Source organism: Mixophyes fleayi, chromosome 10 (assembly GCF_038048845.1).
Source record: "Mixophyes fleayi isolate aMixFle1 chromosome 10, aMixFle1.hap1, whole genome shotgun sequence".
Classification (NCBI taxonomy): domain Eukaryota; kingdom Metazoa; phylum Chordata; class Amphibia; order Anura; family Limnodynastidae; genus Mixophyes; species Mixophyes fleayi.
In genome coordinates, this window is record NC_134411.1 from 6,266,186 (window position 1) to 6,286,353 (window position 20,168).

The window sequence follows — 20,168 nt, forward strand, 5'->3', positions numbered from 1 at the left end:
TGTCATGCCAACAGTAAAGCATCCCAAGACCATTCATGTGTGGGGTTGCTTCTCAGCCAAAGGAGTGGGCTCACTCACAATTTTGCCTAAGAACACAGCCATGAATAAAGAATGGTATCAAAACTTCTTCAAAGAGCAACTTCTCCCAACCATCCAAGAACAGTTTGGGGATGAACAATGCCTTTTCTAGCATGATGGAGCACCTTACCATAAGGCAAGAGTGATAACTAAGTGGCTCGGGGATCAAAACATCAAAAGTTTGGGTCTATGGCCAGGAAACTCCCCAGACCTAAATCCCATTGAGAACTTGTGGTCAATCCTCAAGAGGTGGGTGGACAAACAAAAACCCACAAATTCTGACAAACTTCAAGCATTGATCAGGCAAGAATGGGCGGCCATCAGTCAGTATGTGGCCCAGAAGTTGATTGACAGCATGCCAGGGCGAGTTGCAGAGGTCTTCAAAAAGAAAGGTCAACACTGCAAATATTGACTCTTTGCATAAACTTAATGTAATTGTCAATAAAAATCTTTGACAGTTATGAAATGCTTGTATTCAGTATACCATAGCAACATCTGACAAAAAAGGTCTAAAAACACTGAAGCAGCAAACTTTGTAAAAACCAATACTTGTATAATTCTCAAAAACTTTTGGCCATGACAGTATGATCAAATCATAAACCAAGCACAAGAATGCAAGAAAGTTGTTTAAAGTCACTTTTTGGCTAATGTGTACCACCTTTTCCTAAATTACAAAACACCTATAATATAACCAACAAAACGTTCCAGTGGGACTGGCAAGGACGACACTGCAGGAGGAAAAACTTTATTAGAGCACTAGAATAAGAATTAGAAATAAAAACAATCACCACGGCTTGCTTCTATTTTGTACTTTCTGTTTACTATCACCAGGATAAGTAAATGCTATGTGCATATGTGGAAGGGGCTTCAGTCTGTAAAACAGATGAAGTCAAAACAAGCTACCAGCACAACACGAGTAATGCTGTAGAAAAACTACAAATTAAAAAACTGTTATTTTAAATGGCTAACTGGTAAAATTGGAATAGATGTGTGCAGTTCATTTCAGAGGATATCTTTTCTCTGCTTGGAAACTTAACATGAATGAAACTTTGGTCAGGTTACAAATAGTATTCCAGATGGTGCTAAATCCAGTTGCTAGCCTGGAATGTTAGGGGATTAAATGACAAGATCAAGCGCTCGCTGGTGCAAATCCAAGTCAGAAAGTATAATCTGGATGTGGTGTGTCTCCTGGAAACCCACCTCACTGGCAGCAAGGTCCTCTCTCTGAAAAAGTCCTGGGTGGGATGGACTTACAATGCAACTCATTCCACATATTCTAGAGGGGGTCTCAGTGTTGGTTCGCAAGCAACTTAATTTTGTATTGGCCTAGGTCTAAATTAATCCAGAGGGCAGATTTGTTTTTCTCAGGGCTTTGTTTAACTACACCCCTCTTACAGTCCTGGCTATTCACATCCCAGCCCCGTACAGTAGTGATGTCCTGTGTACGGGAGCTGCATTTGTGGCTTTAGCTCCAGAAATCCCTGTGCTTTGCTTAGGAGACTTCAATAATGAGATAGATGTGGCTATGAAAACGCGGCGTGAGGATTCGGTAGTTGTCACTAGTAGACCCACTACATTTGGCAAACTGATCGAGAACATGAGGCTGGTGGATGTCTATAGATTTAGAAACCCGGGCATTGGACACTTCTCCTGTCACTGCCATTCTCACTATTCCCTCTCAAGAATAGATTTTGGGGGTAAATGTATGAAATTTTACAAGCCATCGCCGCTTTAAATTTTAGCTGCAAATTCGCCGACTTGCAGAAATCGGACTTTCATACATTTACCCCTTGGTCTTTACGTCCCGCAATCTGGTTCTCTTGGTTTCAGGGGTGGAATACCTTCCATACGGCATGTCAGATCACTCCCTAATCCTGGCTGATTTTGATCTCCGGCCTGAATGGGGCTTACAGTTCTCGAAATGTAACCCTCACTGGCTGTCCAGGCTTGGTGGGGGCACTGGTCTGGCATGTGGGGTACTTCAATGATAACTCTGTTGAGGTAGCCACGGTTGTAGTTTGGGACTCGTTCAAAGCCTTCATGAGGGACTGAAGAATTAGCGGGGATCAAGAGGCTTAGTAGAGAAAAGGAGAGTGAGCTAAAGCAGAGATGCCGGTACTTGAAGGTGTTTTATATCAGTTCTCACTGTCACTGACAAGCTGAACTGGCTGCAAGCACAGTTTGACTGGTCCAATTTTCTGTATCATAAGAATAGTCAAAAGCCTCTCTTCTCCAGACATAATTATATTTTCAAGGCGATATGGGAGGAGCTATCCCCTGGATCAAATTCAGTCATTTTGGATCAAATTCAGTCATTTTTTTCAGTCATTAATGTTAAACAGTTTACGGAAGCTAACATTGCGTAAGTGTTTTTTTTTTTTACTACTATAGTGACCTTTACTCTCCACGAATTCAGTATACACCCACCTCACGGCCTATATGAGTTGTGTTAATCTTCCATGATTCTCACAGGAATCAATGAACTTTTTGGACTCCCCTATCACTGAAGTTGAAATTGCAGCTGCCATTTTTTCCCTAACAAAAAGGCCCCGGGGTAGGTGGTATCCTGAGGAATACAAGCAATATAGACAGTTCCTTGCTCCCAAATTGCTTGAGTATTAATCCCAATTTCTGGAGGGTGGCTTACTTCCCCACTCTGTCAGAAGCCATTATTATCCTTATACTTAAACAGGGCAAGGATGCTTTGTATCTGGAGTCGTACTGCCCCATTTCCTTGATCACAACTGACTGCAAAATTCTGGCTAAAGTTTTATCCATTAGACTTAAAAGCGTCATCCATAAAGTCGTCCACCCAGACCAGATGGGATTACTGCCAGGCAAGTCCACGCTTACCAACGTCAGGCAATTGTTTACGCAGATTTAGAGGACATGGGAGAGGGCAGTGGTTGTGTCCCTGAATGTAGCCAAGGCCTGACTCGGTCAAGTGAGCTTATCTCTGGCAGGCGCTTCAAAATTTTGGTGCTGGACCCCGGTTTCTCAGCCTTGTCCGATTGCTCTATACTATTATACAGATGGTAAATTACAAATCATTCGAACAGCTGAAAGCCGCTTTCCAGAAGCCCAACTCAGCATTCTTCCGTTATCTGCAATTACGGCATGCCATGAGCGCACAGTTTTCAATGGGTTTGGAGAGAGATGCAACTTGTCCCCATTTCCAGCAAACACACTTCTACATGGTGCATAGAATATATATGACCCCCAATCAGGCTGTGCAGGTTGGGTCGACATGATAGGCCTTATCTGTGTGGAGTTTGTATGTTCTCCCTGTGTTTGCGTGGGTTTCCTCCGGGTGCTCCGGTTTCCTCCCACACTCCAAAAACATACTGGTAGGTTAATTGGCTGCTATCAAAAATTGACCGTAGTGTCTGTCTGTCTTAGGGAATTTAGACTGTAAGCTCCAATGGGGCAGGGACTGATGTGAATGAGTTCTCTGTACAGCGCTGCGGAATTTGTGGCGCTATATAAATAAATTATGATGATGACGATGATAGGCCTGAGTGCCATAGTTACAGTGTTGCCCCTGGCACTTTCTGGCATTTGTTATGGACGTGCCCTGTTGGCCAGTCTTTTTGGGTTAAGGAATGGGGCTGCATCTCTTCCATGATTCCTGTCCCCTCCACTGCGTTCCAAACTATGCATATTTGGCATCATAGTCGAGGGGAGTTTAGGCAACCCATTCTTTAAATATATATTTACTCTGACTTCCCTTGCAAAGGTGGTTATAGCTAGGAGTTGGATGAGTTCAGACCCCCCTAATATACTCCACTGGACCATTCCAATTATGGAAGTACGGAGGCATGGGTTATGTAGGAAAGCCGTAAAGTCATGCATAAATACCACAAGGTTTGGCACCTCTGGTAAGAGTCACAATATGTTTTTCATCCTCACAAGAATTATGATGATCTGTTTGGGTCGGTAAGTCATTAAGGTTGTGCTTAGCTCCCAGCCCTGCGTAGCTTTGTGTGCAAAATTGTTTGTGTTCTCAATTTGCTGACAACTTGTAAAGCGACACAGATTACAATTTGATAGCTTGCAATACATTGATACACTTGATATGTATTTTGCTTGAATTACCTGTTTACAAGGGTTCACACAATCTTGTTTTGTACTGGCACATTTTACACGATTAGACAGAAGGGTTAATTAGTTAGGTTGTATTTAAATCTCAATAAAAATACTTACTTTAAAACCCACCCCCCTCAAAAAAACAGGAAAGTGAAAACCAAACCGTAAGATGCCGTTTGACAAGCTGGAACAGGACATTGTCATTAAAGAGAAAAGAACGGATCACACCATACAGTTCCACAATGTGATAATAAAGGAGAGAAAGCCAAATGTATATTACACTGTGAAATACCCCATGCATGGATCTCACTGAATGGAGAAAGTTCTTCATCAGTGGTTAGTTTGAATCATTTAAAGGGTTAAAATGTAGGTCAGATCAATGATCATATTTTTTATTCATTTGGCAAGCACTGAAATCAAACACCATCAAGTATTGTATTCAAACACCATCTAGTGATCAATACTGGAACTACTGCAACAACGGGCTACTGTAAACAGACATTTAGATGTTGCATGAAAGCACCTCTGAAAAGGAACGGATGAAAACGTAAATGTTACTACATAAAAGTGATGTAATATACATGTTGCTTGAGAGCAACATTGCAAAACAAAGTGTACTGGCCTCTCTATCATGTGCAATAAGCATTACCATCTTATTCTTAGTTATTTGCTGAACTGCAATTGCATGCAAGAAAATCAAGCTTGCAGTATGGAACACAAAGTTGTAGTCACACTTTTCAACAGCACAGCTATTTTCAATATGGTTATCCTCACTACAACCAATTGTGTCACTGTTTGAAAGGAGCCTACGTGTCATTATATTTGTGCATAATAACAGAAGAAGAAAAAAAAAGAAAAAAAAAAAAGGCGACGGAAGGGCAGGGTAGGCTAAAAACAAACAGGATTATGAATACAATTGAGCAAGTGCCAGTGCATTATGCGAGATGGTATTCACGAATTGTCCTGGGTGTTATCACTGAAACAGCACCTCCTGCCACAAAATATATGCACGATGACCACCTGAGTATTACAAGAAGCCAATGTGCCAGGCAAGAAGGATATTAATAAGATGGGATATGATGGACAGATGGGCGCGAGTTTACAGACACCACTATAATGGCGGCTGGCATAGCAGAAAAGACAAAGCATGCTAAGCTATAGCGCCAGGATAGACGAGCAGAGTGGGGGAAGATGGCAGACTATCGCCACAAGCGAGCAAATTTTAAACTACCTCTTTCGGTGAATTTCGAAGTGTGCTTTAGTTTGTAACTGTCTGAAACGAGGAGAGAAAAAGAGAGAAAGATAGCAGTGAGTAGGCTACCAACACAAAGAGCAGAAAGCAAGTGAAGCAAAGATTTACGACTGGAGGGGGGTGGGGGCTTCAACTTGTACCGAGACAAAGCAGCATTCAACGTACCAATGAGGATGATTGGGGAGCAGAGAGTGCTGTGTGACTTGAGGGAGAAAAGTGTGCAAGACCCCGACTCGGACCACCACCCAACAAAAGGATTTTAAGATAGAATATTTCAAATGCTCTTAAAGCAAGTTTATGCAATATCCACTCTCAAAGTCAAACACACTGGTATGTATATTTAACCAACATGTAGACAGATACACAAGCAAAAAAAATCACAACTCTAAAGGACTGTGACAAAAAAAAATCCCAAAATGTACTAAAAAAAAAAAAAAAAAAAAGTCCTCTATTGTAGATTTCATGTAGTAGTACATTTATTAGGAAACATCAAAGCACAACTGTTCTATCAAATGTATTGTGTGACTGAATGTTCTTTGCATGTGCATAAAATCCAGTCTGCCACAGGGGGAATTATATCTATATTCTTTGCATTAGAAGACACACAAACCCGGGAATATTTAGCATCTTAGAGACAGACCCACATACCCCAAAAATGGTGCACATTAGGTAGGGTCTCATCAGAGATGGAAGTACAGAGCACCCAATGTTTCCAGCCTGTACAAAGAATTCACGTGGGGGAGGGGGGAAATCACTTTGCATGGTGCATACATACTGCAGTAGTACAGTAAATAGCCCACCACTGAGGGTAATTAATATTGAACTACATTCAAAGTATGATTGATTGCTATGGGTCAGAGTAAATTTTGACCTAAATGCAATATATTCTTAATTAATCCTTAATGTTGAATACTGTTCTATGGACTTGGTTCTCTCAGTCCACACCCACCCCATTGCTACATAATACCACACTTACAGACACTAGGAAATTCTTCATGATCACCAGTGCTAGTGGGTATGGGCTGATATTTCATCCTGCTTTATCCTAATAACACAAACCGCTAATTTTGCAATTTGAATTCAAAAGTAAGAAATATCTTATGAAACCCCCCAGAAGAGACATGTAATGGTTTCTGTTTGGCAATGTGCAGCCTTCTTGTGGTTGAGTGTGACAGATTTTTATACAGCTGCATATTACAGCACAGATGGTGCCCTCTGTTTCGCAGCTGTTGTATGTACCTTGTTGGTTTATGGATGTATGAGCACAGATAGGAGCTACTCATTCAAAGTGGAAAACGTCTATTACTTTACCTTCCATTTTCGTAGGAATGGTAGGGCTGTGTGCACAATGTAGAACAAGGATAGGAAATAAGGTATTAAGGTGGAACTAAACCAACATTAACACACATATGCTGGGAAAATGGGTAATATGCAAAAAAAACTAATGCACTCTTTAGACACGTCTAACGCATTGCCCGCTCTGTTGTACTGGTAGCTTACGTTAACCCATAAGAAGCAAGTGTTCTAAAATTATTTTAAGCATGGTCTTCATTTAGAACACGTGGTGAGAATGAGCCCATATGAAACCAAAACATTCTATATTAAATGTAGCTTTCTTGTGTTAGTAGCTCATTACCACCAATAGATGTGAATGAGCCCTAAAGCTTTATGTATGATGCATCTAGTCACACATTATAGGAAAACATGGACTTCCATCGCTACTAAAAATGTCTGATTATGCTGGCAAGGAGCTGCCATAATAATTTCTCTCAAAGTAAGTGGTGCATTGCTCTATATGGTGCGATGATTGCTTTGCATCAATTAAGGTTTGTTTTGTTTTTTTAAACTTGAAATGAACACAGGTAAAGAGGGTTAAAAAGTCTGCAGCATCATACATTGCTACCTATATTCAGCGTCTATACATGTAGAAAAAAGGGACAGAAGTATGGTATCGTGCAGTGAGCGATTATATTGATTACACACAATTTCAAACAAGACAATATAGTTTACATAAAATTAACTCTCTTTCTTGTAAGAGCTCAAGTTTATTTTAGAGCGAAAATATAAAATCGAAATAAACATGAGCAGGGAATATGCAAATGTTATAATACAAGCAATTGTTAAGCAAAATGCTATTTTGTGGGCTAGGTGTAGTAAATGGCAAAGCCTTACAAAAGATGCTGATGTTTTATTTTAGACAGCAGATTTATTACCAGGTTAGAAGAAATAGTGAACCTCAAAAAAGAAACAGGACAAAAAGGGACAATTGCATCCAATTTCTTTTTGGGTGTTCTTTCTCTTTAAAATTACATTGACATAAAAGCACAACAAACTTGTCAATGTTCATTTAATATACCAAATCAATTAAGGAACTTGAGCACAAAGGCATTAGTCATTTGATTGCTTCCTAAAATAAATTATTCAAAAGACCATACAACATTAACACATCCCCAGAGAACCTATTCCATTGTTACAAAATAGGCCACTGGCAGATATAGGGCAGGGTTTACATAGGAAACACTCTGTTAAAGGGAAATACACCTCCCCAAACATTGTGCTTCATTAAATCATGTCCTTCATTAACAGAATCCTATACTATGGTATGGCCATGTTTAGGTTTGTCATTTGCCATATCAATTGTGATCCCTTCAACAGAACATCAAATAGCTGCAATTGTTACCGCCCAGCATGTCCAAGTTCACTCTTGAAGGGAGGGAAGGGGAAATAAGTATACAATATATATTTATTACACACACACTTCCAATTGGGGTCCTCACATACATACCCTCCGCCATCATTTTAAAGTGGCAAATGGAAATAACTTTGCCGGTTCTTAAGACTGGCTGTAAAAGCGGGTGCATGGAGCAGACCCAGGAGATATGGCTAGAGTAAAGAGAAGCTTGGGGAGATTGCAGCATGGTGGCAGTGCAGCTTTATATAGTGGCCAGTGTTTCCTCTATGCATTCTGAGATGTTTAGCTGTCTGATTTGCATAAGCTTCATGCAATGGAACACAAACAGGAAACATATTTCTGTGCGAGTTCGCCCTAAGGATATTTCTAATTTCCAAAAAAAAAAAGATAATTAACTCTTCACAACTTGGCACGATCATTATATATAAAACATACAAATGTACGACTAAGTTGATGGCAGCTCCTCTTTAGATATCTGCGGACAATAGCAGCTGTGTTTCTTAACACGGTTTCCAGAACAAAGATCATGGTGTAGTGACTAAATATACCATCTATAGCAAAGTAGAAAATTGCGTACTTAAGTACACTAGATTTATCCGTTTTATCAGCTTATCGGGAACAGTAAACGTGTATACCCTACAACAGATCAGCTGTTGAGACTTCCAACAAGGATATCTCAGCATAAACAGAGTATCCTAGTAGAAAAAGAGGATGGAAACTGGCCCTCAGTGTGGTATTTTAAGAACATTTATTGAACGTACAAAAGAAAAAACTCTTCCACATATCTAAATAATGAATCTGATATTACATCAAGATAGGATTCTGTGTAGTCGCATTCACACTGGAGACTGGCTGCAGTGAAATAAGAATAAACTGTGTATTAAGGTTCTTATTTTGAAAAATGTCACACCAATTTAATGTTAAAATGAAAAGAATGTGATTGCTGTGGATTATATAAAGCAATTTGACAAGGATAACAAATTTCATCATGCTATAAATACAAATCACTAGGGGGTATATTTATCAAACCGCGGGATTGAAAAAGTGGATGTGTTGCCTATAGCAACCAATCAGATTCTAGCTGTCATTTTGTAGAATGTACTAAGTAAATGCTAACTAGACTGACTGGTTGCTATAGGTAACATCTCCACTTTTTCAAACCCACAGTTTGGTAATTTTTGCAATGAAGCACTGCTCACTCTTAGGGGTTTATTTATCAATCGCTTGCATTACTAAGTGATGGCCAACAATAGTACAGTCTACTCTGGTTATCCAATAATGTTCAGTCAAAATCCATCTTCAGGACCACTGCTGGACGCAAGCGCTAGTCCTTTGGGCCGGGCCAGACTGGCTTCAAAGCTAGTCTCCAGTGTGACTGCTGCTACACAGAATCCCATTGTGACTCAATGTCATATAAGTCGTCTTTAATTTTATGTACCAATTTTAACTTGTATACGTTCAATAAAGATTTTTAAACTATTACAATAGAATGAGCTGTTTCCATCCTCTGACTTTTAGGATGTTCTGTTAATGGGGATATATTCTTGTTGGAACTGCTCAAAGCTGAGCCGCTGTGTGGTACATCCAGTTACTGTTTCCGATAAGCTGGTAATCCATTTTATCTAAGGTACGCAATTTTCTATTTTTTTTCTATAGATATTAGGCATATTTAGTAATTTTACTTTCCCTCCAAAGTATTTCACTTCCTACTATGCATGGTTTAATCCCTATTGACAGATGTATCCCAATTATACAGCCAAAAGTGTTTACAAAGAGTGAGGAGGAAGATCCCACGTCTAGATTACCAATTACTGACTTGTGGTGGTAGCAAAGTTTGCAGGGAAAATAATATTTGCCAATATTGCTACCACTTGGCACGGACCCATTATTTAAACTGGCACATAGCCACACACACAATTACATCCAAACTCAGAAAGCATGCATACAAAGTGTAAAAAGATCCTCTCCTAAAAGGGATCACACACTTAAAGGGGTGGCATTTTTAGAACATATTTAAATGTGTTAAAAACTGAAGTGTTATTTTTATAGTGCATTAATGTTTTCCCCACTTTTAGAACTGTCCATTTAATGGCGTGTTGCACCTTCTTTTGCCTGCCTATTTGGTTGCCAACTAGATCTCTCTATATACAGCAGCAGAAACAGTGACACCTACAGGCTACAAATTGATTATTATTTATTTTTCAATGAAATCCCATAAATCCACAATCATACAGTTCTTTTGATCAGCAGGATTAGCTCTTTCACATGATACAACCCCTTTAGAAAATATAGAGCTGGGCTAAGGAGAGTTACTGCACAGAAATGGAGCCCTGGAAAAGCAAGACGCTGGTAAAGGAAGGTTTTCCACCAGATAAAGCCCCGAGCAATCATCATAGTGAATTGAATTAGGGCACAGGACTGGAAAATGTCAACAAAAAGCACAGGAAATCTGACTCACTGTCACAGGCGTATGGTTTATCCCTGTCGTCCAGGGCGGCTGCATCCAGCTTCTTCCTGGCACTGCCCAAACCTTTTCCCTGGAAATTGAAGATAGATTTGTTGGAAAGGAGATCCAGCGGTAACTAATTTAAATTGATTGAGCACATAGTAACATTTACCTAGGCCTTTGTAAATAGAGACAGCAAATAAGGGTTCAGCAAGTAGAAGTTTATAAAAGTCAGAATGTTGAATCAACTATATCAGCATCATATTCCATAGATTCTAGTACCATGCACTGCCATCTGTAGATGGCCACCAATGTAAGATTGATGACTAGGGGGAAACTTACAGGTTGCCTCAAAAACAAATGTACATAGTACTGGAAAATACCACAATCGGTTTCCCTCACCTTGGCTTTCCCCTTTCCACGTCTTTTCGGTGTATCTTCTTCATAATCTTCATCCTCCAGGTCATCCAGAAAATCATCAGGCTCCAGAATACGCTGTGGGATAGAGACAAACACAGTTGGATGAAGGGCTGGCTGTAAAGTCAGAAACACCAAGATCTGAAACAACTCATTTTTTCTGACAGCACCTATTATCCACAAATTTAGAAAATCTGACAGTGATGCTGATTGTGTAGATAATATATTTTAAATAGAAACACAGATACAGCATTTTGTTGATGTACTGACAGGACGCAGCCTGCAGTGATACAGTCATCATTTCTGCTCACACTATCAGGGCCGTGTAACAGGAGAATGTTCCCCTTCTGACGCAGGGTCAGCAGATACTATGCATGCTGGTAAGAGACTTCAGTCTCAAATGGATATGTATCCCCCAAGAGGCTTAATGCCACTTCAAACTACTTCAGCAACGTTTTAGAACAGACACGAAAGTAAAAGCAGGAATAGAGTAATGCTGTGGATATAGCTTATTTGTCCGCCAGGCTAAAGAACACAAATAAAGTTAAGATATTTTATATATTTAGTGGTGTGGCAATGCACGTAGTATATCACTATGTGCATTGTCAGCATATAGTTACCCAATAACAGAGACAGATTAATATTGGGCATTATAAAGTATGATGCTATAATATTACCTGCCAAAGTGCAGTGCCACAACCCTAAATACATGTTTGTGTGTCTTGCAACTGAGTCTGGCTCCTAAATTTTTTAAAACATTAGAATAGACAGCATATAATTATCCTTTACTATAATAGTATTGCTCATATTGTGCCCTCATCATTCCACAACGAGTGCCAAACCGTTCCCTGGTTCCTCGCTACCCTGTGTTGCATCTGTAAGGAACCACAAGAAGTAGTTCCCAGTGATGCCCACTTATAACAAACTGTGCCATTACAGCAGTCAAGCTCTCTCACATACATTGTCAAAGCCTCCCAGATCATGACCTTACTATATTTTTTTAGCATGTACAGGAGTGCAGCTCAGACCTATATAATAACATTTATTTCAACACTGTGTATGAGAGCACCACTCACAGGGAACAATGTAATGCAAACTGCTATCAAACAATGCTGGAGGATATATAATTATGAGCTCTGACTATGGTGCGCTGTGTGTAAAATAAATATATATATATATATATATATATATATATATATATATACACACACACACACACACACACACGTGAAAAACAAATTCAAATTAAAAGGATAAATAACCACACAGAAACAAACAAAACCAAAAAGAAAAAGGACTGCTACAACAGACCAATGACTTAAATCTGTAACTACGAATATCAGATTGGCATAAAGTGAGGGAACATCAAACCGAAAATAGAAGTTATTTTTATATAAAAAGAAGCTAGTAATAACATTTACAACTATAGCTATCACATATCTTGTATTTGTTAGGTAGCCGAGTGCAGCCTCCATCCAGCTTTAAGATAGGAAAACTTCTGTCACAAGAAACTTTACACAAAATCCTTACGTTTCAAAAGCTTATAAAACTTTCACACGTGTTCTTAGTAGCTACTTTATATAGTATGACTTATATTTTAGCTTGAGTGGTCTTTAAAGTTAATGTTAATTGAGAAATCATCAGAAAAAAAAGTGGCAAATCTAGCCTCTAAGAAGAAAAGGTAAAAATACAGTATTAAGCAAACGACAAAAGAACAAAGATCTCTCCAATAACTACTGCCTACTTGTGTTTGTACAAAAGAAAAATAGAAGAAAAAAAAAAGCATGAGAATTACTCAGTTCATGGGTAAAGTGTATTTACCACATAAATATCATGTAGTGGATGCAGCTTGACCTCGAGAGTACAATCCTGAATGTAATATCCAGAAGGGATATTGCTCCAACAAAGGGGGTTAGAGTTCAATTCAACACAGCTTGATGGAGCTTGGGTCTACTAATGGGTATTATAGCAAGTAAAGCATTGCTATATGAGGTACTGCCTTAACATCTGGCAGAGCGTCACATAAGGCCATAGCAGAATGCCACTGGGAAATGAAGTACACCCCAAACGGTCTTCACTCCTAAGGCACTTACAACAACTGAGGTCTGAGCTAGAGAGGAGGGTCATAGTAGTGGAGGAGTGGAAAGAACAAACAAGTTTATAAGTGCCTAAACTCCCAGTCCACCTACTATACCCCAATGTATCACAGTGTCCCCCAATGGTAGAAAAGAGAAATAAGTATTAAAGTGTGAACGTATAAAAATATATTCTTATAAAGATTGTTTCTGTAAATAATGAAATATTCCACAAGCACAGGAAAGCAATAAACTGATGCAGGTATTTATTATGTATGTGCCATATATTTTGTTGCTATCCATTCGGGTGGTGCAGCAGAGATCAATAAATCGTTAGCTTGCCCCAATTCACAGGTGTTTTTCTATTCTTCAATTCCATTTGGATGCAGTAAGAAACCACCACCAGCATGGCCAAGATCTAACTTCACAATGTCCCCCAATTACCAAGTTATGTAGGAATATCTATAATTAACAGATAGTGTTGTTTAAGCTTAAGCAGCCTTAGCCCAGCTACGCGCGAAACTGAAAACCTAGTTTCTATTTTACAAATAGACAGAAAATTGATGACCCTGCCCTAAGCTTAAACACATAGGCCAAAGTTGGAACAACGCTGATCACTAGTGATAAAGGCCCTAAAAGTAAACAAAAAGCTCAGACTTATAAATTCATATAAAACACAACACAGACTCTTCTTAATGAGATTCAACTTTGATAACAATTAGTCAAATTGACACGGAATCCCTTTCCCAGCACTTTCCATATGCAGTGCTAGCTTGTTTGTATGTTGTATTTTTTTTCTACAAAGCAATATAGTGTTGTTAAAAAGAAAAGAAAAAGAAATGCAGTGCAAAACTTAGCAGGAGGTTGTTGCATTTCTCTACAAAGGCATCTACCTACAACTGCTCATGTGGAGGACCTCACTGGATAAAATGATCCTTATCTCTCTCCTCAATTCCTATAGTCTGGAAATCAGACTCAAAACCCCTAGCTCTCCAGAGGCTGGCTTTAACAGCCATGCCATTAAACTGAGCTGAGGTAAATTCTGGTGACGAAAGGGGCCTTGTAGAAGAAGGTCGTCTCGTGATGGAAGACTATATCCTTGTCCTACCGCCATGGAGATTATGTCCGCGTACCACACTCGTCGCGGCCATGAGGGAGCTATTAGAATCACCGGCCGACAGCCTTGTCTCACTCGTCTGAGTACTGGAGGAAGCATGGGATTCGGGGGAAACAGATATCCCAACCTGAATTCCCATGACATGGACATCACGTGCACTGCTACCGCTAGCTAAGGGGTCTCTTGCCCTTGCGCAATATCTGAACTTTTTTGTTGTGTCTGGAGGCCATGAGATCTATATCCGGTAGACCCCACCTCTGAACTAGAGACTGAAATACTTCTGGGTGGAGGGACCACTCCCCAGGCATCATCGCATTGCGACTGAGGTAATCGGCCTCCCAATTTGTTATTCCTGGAATGAACACCGCCGAGATTGCTGGAACATACTGTTCTGCCCAAAGGAATATCTGAGCTGCCACTCGCATAGCAGCTGCACTCCTGATTCCTCCCTGTCTGTTGACATATGCCACAGCCGTGGCATTGTCGGACTGAACTCTGACTGGGTGGCCCTGAAGAAAAGTCTGGGCCCCCGGAGAGCTAAAAGGATTGCCTTCAACTCCAACGTGTTGATTGATAAGGCCGATTCCTGGACTGACCAGAGCCCCTGGAGCCTGAGGTGCAGGACTACCGCCCCCCAACCTCTCAGGCTGACGTCTGTTGTGGCTATGATCCATGACCATGGAGCAAAGGACCTGGCCCACCGCCATGTGATCCTGATTTAGCCACCACTGAAGTGATTCTCTCGCCCTCGGAGACAGCGAGATCCTCTGGAGATCCAAGGGTAGGTGGGATCCTGACCATTTTGTCAACAGATCCCACTGGAAGCACCGAGAATGAGCCCTACCGAAGGGGATGGTCTCGAAGGAGGCCACCATCTTTCCCAGCAGCCGCATGCACAAGTGAATTGAGGGGCTGGGAGAAAACAAGACCTGAGATGTTATACTCCGGAATTAAACTGATCTTCTCGGCAGGCAGGAACACCTTTTGCTGACTGGTGTCCATAATGAGCCCTAGGAAAACCATGCGTTGACACGGAACCACCTGGGATTTCTTTAGGTTTATCAGCCACCCATGGCTCTCGAGAACCGCCAAGTAAAGGGATAAGTGCGGATGTAAGCAAATCTCTGAGGAGGATTTGATTAGCAGATCGTCCAAATAAGGCACGACCTGAACGCCCCTTAAGTGAAGACACGCTGCCATTACTGACATGATCTTTGTGAAGACCCTCGGAGCTGTGGAGAGGCCAAAGGGAAGGGCCCGAAACAGATAGTGGGAGGACCCCACTGTGAATCTTAGGAGAGACTGATGGTCGCTCCAAATGGGAACGTGGAGGTATGCATCTTTTATGTCTAGGGAAGCCATAAACTGATCCTTCTCTAAGCCGTTTATTACCGACCTCAGGGATTCCATCCGAAATCTGTCTACCCATAAGTGCACATTGAGGTTCTTTAGGTTTAAGATGGGCCGAAAGGATCCGTCCGGCTTCCTGACCAGTAACAGATTTGAATAAAATTCCTGTCCCTCCTGGTCTTCTGGGACCCTGCAGATGACTCTTTGCGAAAGAAGAGAGGCGACACAGGCCTGTATTGCCTGTCTTCTTGTTCGATCTCGGGGTAGCGGGGTTATGAAGAAACGATGACCCAGCAGATCTATCATGTACCCCCTTGATATAATGCCCCGAATCCAAGGGTCTTGGGAGGACGCTGCCCACTGTTCCTGAAACAAAGACAGACGTCCCCCCACTCCGGCAGAATAGAGTGGTCGTCAGGACGCAGGCTTCTCCTGGGTCTTGGAGGCCTGGCGCCTAGCTGCAAATAAGGATCTACCCCTGGTAGAGGAGCCTCGCGCATTTGGTTGTCTACCGCTAAATGACTGTCCCCTAGGCAAGGAGTACCCCCTAAAGGGCTGACGAAAGGAGCTGACCCGAGGGGTCCGGCCCCTATTAGAGAATACCGGCAAGGAAGTGCTTTTGCCCCCTGTTGCCTGGGAGATCATAGTATCCAATTCCGGGCCGAACAAACCTGCTGCTGAAAAAGGAATGGTTTCAACGGACGTTGATTCCGAATCTCCTTCCCAGGATTTCAGCCATAACGTTCTTCTTGCTGAAATAGATGCATCCTTAATAGAGGAGGACACAGACGCTGAGTTCTGGGCCGCCTGATAAAGGTACCCCGATGCCTCTTTCAAATGTAAAGCCAGGGGAAGTAAATCAGAGTCCTGTAAGGCCTCTGCCAGTTGGTCTGCCCATGCTTCCATGGCTCTAGCAACCCAAGCTGAAGCAAATGTGGGCCTAAAGGAAGAACCCGCTGCCACAAATATAGATTTCAGCTGGGATTCCACTCTGCGATCAGTTGCATCCTGCAGAGTTGCTGAACCTGGGACTGGTAGTAAAGTGTGTCTGGCCAAACGGGCTACTGGAATATCTACCTTAGGAATAGTCTCCCAGCGAGCCACGCCTTCCTCCTGCGATGGATACAGGGAAGAGAATCTCCTGGGAACAGAGAACCTTTTATCAGGCTGTTTCCAGGCTCCCTCTGCAATCTCTCTAAGTTCTACAGAAGGGGGAAAACGGATAGCCTTCCTCTTGGCCTTCTTAAACAGACTTCTGTCTCTAGAAGTAGGATCCTCTGGTTCTGGGAGGTCCAACGCCTGTCTAACCGCTAAAACCAAATCATCTATAAATTGGCTTTTAGTGTTTTCTTCCTGTTCCAAAGGTTGAACCTGGTCAGGATCAGAATTTATTTCCCCCTCCTCCTCTGAAAACCCCTCTGACAGGACCAAAAGGGGATTAGCAGAACTAGGCCGCTTTCTTTTAGCAGGCGGGATGTTTGGGGATTCAAGTAACTGGTTTAGCTTGTCCAAACCCTTTATAAATGCTGTGGACCATGCCGGTTCTGTAGGAACAGGGGCCTGGTCAGTAAGCAATGAGGAAGGTGCTGGTAAAGACGTTCCAATAGAACCTGTGTAAGCAGGGAGGTCTAATGAACTAGCATTATTAGCCACCGAGGCTGCCACAGTAGATAGCAACTGATTGGATTGAGAAACCATCCGTGCTAAAGAGGAAACCGACCGTGTCAGGGAGGTCACCCAGGCCGGCTCCTCCGTCAGTGGGGCTGGAATATGCTGGGTTTGCGCAGGGGGACCCCTGCTTCGCAGACAGAGCAGAGCGCCAACGGGTCCTTCTGCCCACATGGTAATTTTACATTACATCTTGAACATGTAAAATACTTTGCCATAGGGCCCTTTCCTTTATCCGTCATTTTTATATAAAGAAAGGCACACCAAACACACAGCCTTAAATAGTTAATTTAGCTGAGAGAGACAGAGAGAACTGAGAGAGAGAGAGAACAGTGGAAAAAAACAAGTAATCAACTAATCTGACATAAAAGTTGTACTTGTAATTTGTTAAACAACAAAATAATATATTGGCAAGTAGGAGAACTATAATATAACCCCTACTAGCCCACTTTGCAGTCAGCAAATACAGCAATATGTGTTTAAATAAATCAGATACTTAGCCCACAGGCCAAACAGGGGAGAAGTCCAACAGCAGTGTCCTGGTGCCTGCTCCCTCTGATCCTTTTCCCAGGCTTCTCCATGGCGCCAAAAGACCGGGCTACTCCACTTTTCTCTGGGGGGCAGGGGAGCTCTATGTCTTAGCTCCCCCCCTCCTTAATGCTGTCTCTCTTTACAGCTATTTCTCCGTTTTATAATAGAAAAAAAAGGTATGTGGCAGAGTAGTGACCTCCAGAGTTGAGGTCTCCGCAGCGGTTTGCACCCCGATGCCCCCTCCTATAATGAGAGGGGATCTTGGTATGGCCGCCTTTCTTCTCCTCGCTCCTCCGCGGATCCAAGATGGCCGCCGGCATGTGAAATCTCCGATAACCGGCACTCTATGCCTGCAGTGGCAGCGCCGGTTATCGGGGAAGCTCCCAGAGTGACAGTCACTCTCTATTTAGGCACCCTGTTCTTTTCTCTCTGTCAGTGAGAGCCTCTGGCTCTCATCTGACAGAGTAGTGCCTGCGCTGCTATTCTGGGAGTGTGTTCTCTATAATAGAACCTGCCACCTAGATAAAAGATCCTGAGGACAAATAAAAAGAAAAATAAATAAAATAAAAAGTAAAATTACTTGCAGTACTAAAACACTGCCCAACTCCATGGGCACCTAAAAAAAACTGAACAGGAAGAGGCGGGGGGATTGTAGAGGGGAGGGGTCTGTCAGCAGTGCTAAAGTTAACTAGCTAGGTGCCAACTCCCCGAGCTCCCCTCCACAACCCCATGGTAAGCAGTGTCCCCCAGACTGGATGAAAGAGAAAAAGCCACTAGATACAGTTCTCTCAAACTGTAAGAGTAGGTTGTCTGCTTATGGAATGTTTGGGCTCTTTCATACATCTGAACCTAGATGTGCTGTGCCTGTGGTGTGGATAAATCATACAGCCAATATGCACACTAATACTGCAGTATATCACTAATACCTAAGCCAGCATAGCGCCTTTGTTTATACAGCAACACAAGTTGAAGCATGACGTATATACTGTGGACACAAACATGTAGCACCACAAGATAAATATATACTTAGGAACTGGTTAATGTCAGTTGTGTCAAGGATAAGTTGTCTGCATGAGGGTTTAAAACAAATGAAAACAGGTTTCCTAAAAAGAATGTACCTAACCCTGTTCGTGCAAAGTGGTTATAGATAATGCATAAATGCAGTAAGCGCCGAAAAAAATTATAGTGCGATATTGTGCCTCCACCCCCCTAGGCTTTCTGTCCCTTCCCTAACTTTACCGTGATGATCCCACGCGCTACGTAACGCTGCCTCCCGCTGTAGGCCTGTACCTTCCGTGCTCGGCTAGCAACAGGGGGAAACTCTGTAAGGCTATCATCATCTCGGGGGTCAGGGATAATTCTCTTCTCAGTTGGGTCTGATCGCAGTAGAGCTTCTAGGCTGCTGCCATCCTGTGGGATCAGACCTTCTTTTTTCAAAATCTGTTCGGGATCTGCAAGGGGAAACAAAAAAAAAAAAAGAAAGAACAGAAAAGATCAGCAGACAGGAAATAGCCCGATGAGTAATACTTATGGTTGTCAAAAAATGTAAATTGAGTTTCTCAAAAGGAGAGAAAAAATCCTTACCTTTACTGCAAACTGAGATAAATGGCTGATACTGGTATTTATGTTGTGTCTGGAATTCTTTAACCCTAGAGGTGTCTAAATTGTGCTCTCGCCACAGAACATGATAAATCACATCCCACCTCGATGATCCCTACCATCTTTCATCACAACTATGTTGCTGGTCCCTATTTGAGTTTCAACTTAAAACTTTACTCTCTTAACGTCATAGAGTTACACCCCCCCCAAATGCAAAATACATAAAAAACATTTAAAAAAGGAGCTGGGGTGGCAGGGTGATCTTTTAGAGTCATAATCTAGCTAGGGGCACACTAATGTAAAATAGGGGCGTCTCTTCTTTAAAACTAAGGTGCCCGTTTTTATTTCTTCTCTGGTGATCTTGATCACCAAATATAACCCATAATATTTATGCAAATACTGGACTGCAGCTATTTTAGAAACCAAACGTCTGTCCACCCATTTGTGAAATACATTGGGCAACCCACATTTCAAAGAGGGGAGTCCATTCTTTCAAATGAGAGAAACCCTTTTTAATTATTATCTGTTGATCATCAGACAAACACATTTAAGTGCATATTTGTACACCTTGGCTCTCCTTCTAAAAACCAAAACAAGGTATCACTTGTTTGGGTACTGATCAGAAAAAATACTGATATTGAGGCGGGAGCATGGTAAGCCCAAATAGGCTCAGCTAGTTTGGAGAGAAAAAAGGGGGGTTAAATCTGCTGACATGCATCTGCTTCTCAATGAAGTTCCCAATACATGCCAGGAGTAAGCACCTAATTTGCTAACTGTAATGGCTAATGCTTATTCTATTAGGAATAAACATCGGTACAACTTCGCTGAAAGGCAAGGTGATCCTCTACCAAATATGC

The 20,168-nt window shown here is 41.8% G+C and overlaps 1 protein-coding gene across 6 annotated transcripts in view; it reads right to left on the reverse strand.

Annotated features, from left to right (window-relative positions):
• The window catches only part of DPF2 (double PHD fingers 2), a 33,878-nt gene that overhangs the window by 7,731 nt on the left and 5,979 nt on the right, over nt 1–20,168 (reverse strand). For 2 of the 6 annotated variants that reach the window (XM_075187740.1, XM_075187739.1), the window contains exons 4-7: nt 18,952–19,163; nt 10,957–11,049; nt 10,567–10,645; nt 5,396–5,437 (exon numbers count right to left, since the gene is read on the reverse strand). In XM_075187740.1, coding sequence (XP_075043841.1) covers nt 5,396–5,437; nt 10,567–10,645; nt 10,957–11,049; nt 18,952–19,163 — 426 coding nt within the window. The remainder of the gene's footprint in view (nt 1–5,395; nt 5,438–10,566; nt 10,646–10,956; nt 11,050–18,951; nt 19,164–20,168) is intronic. The other 4 variants (XM_075187744.1, XM_075187743.1, XM_075187742.1 and 1 more) reach the window with 3 other exon arrangements.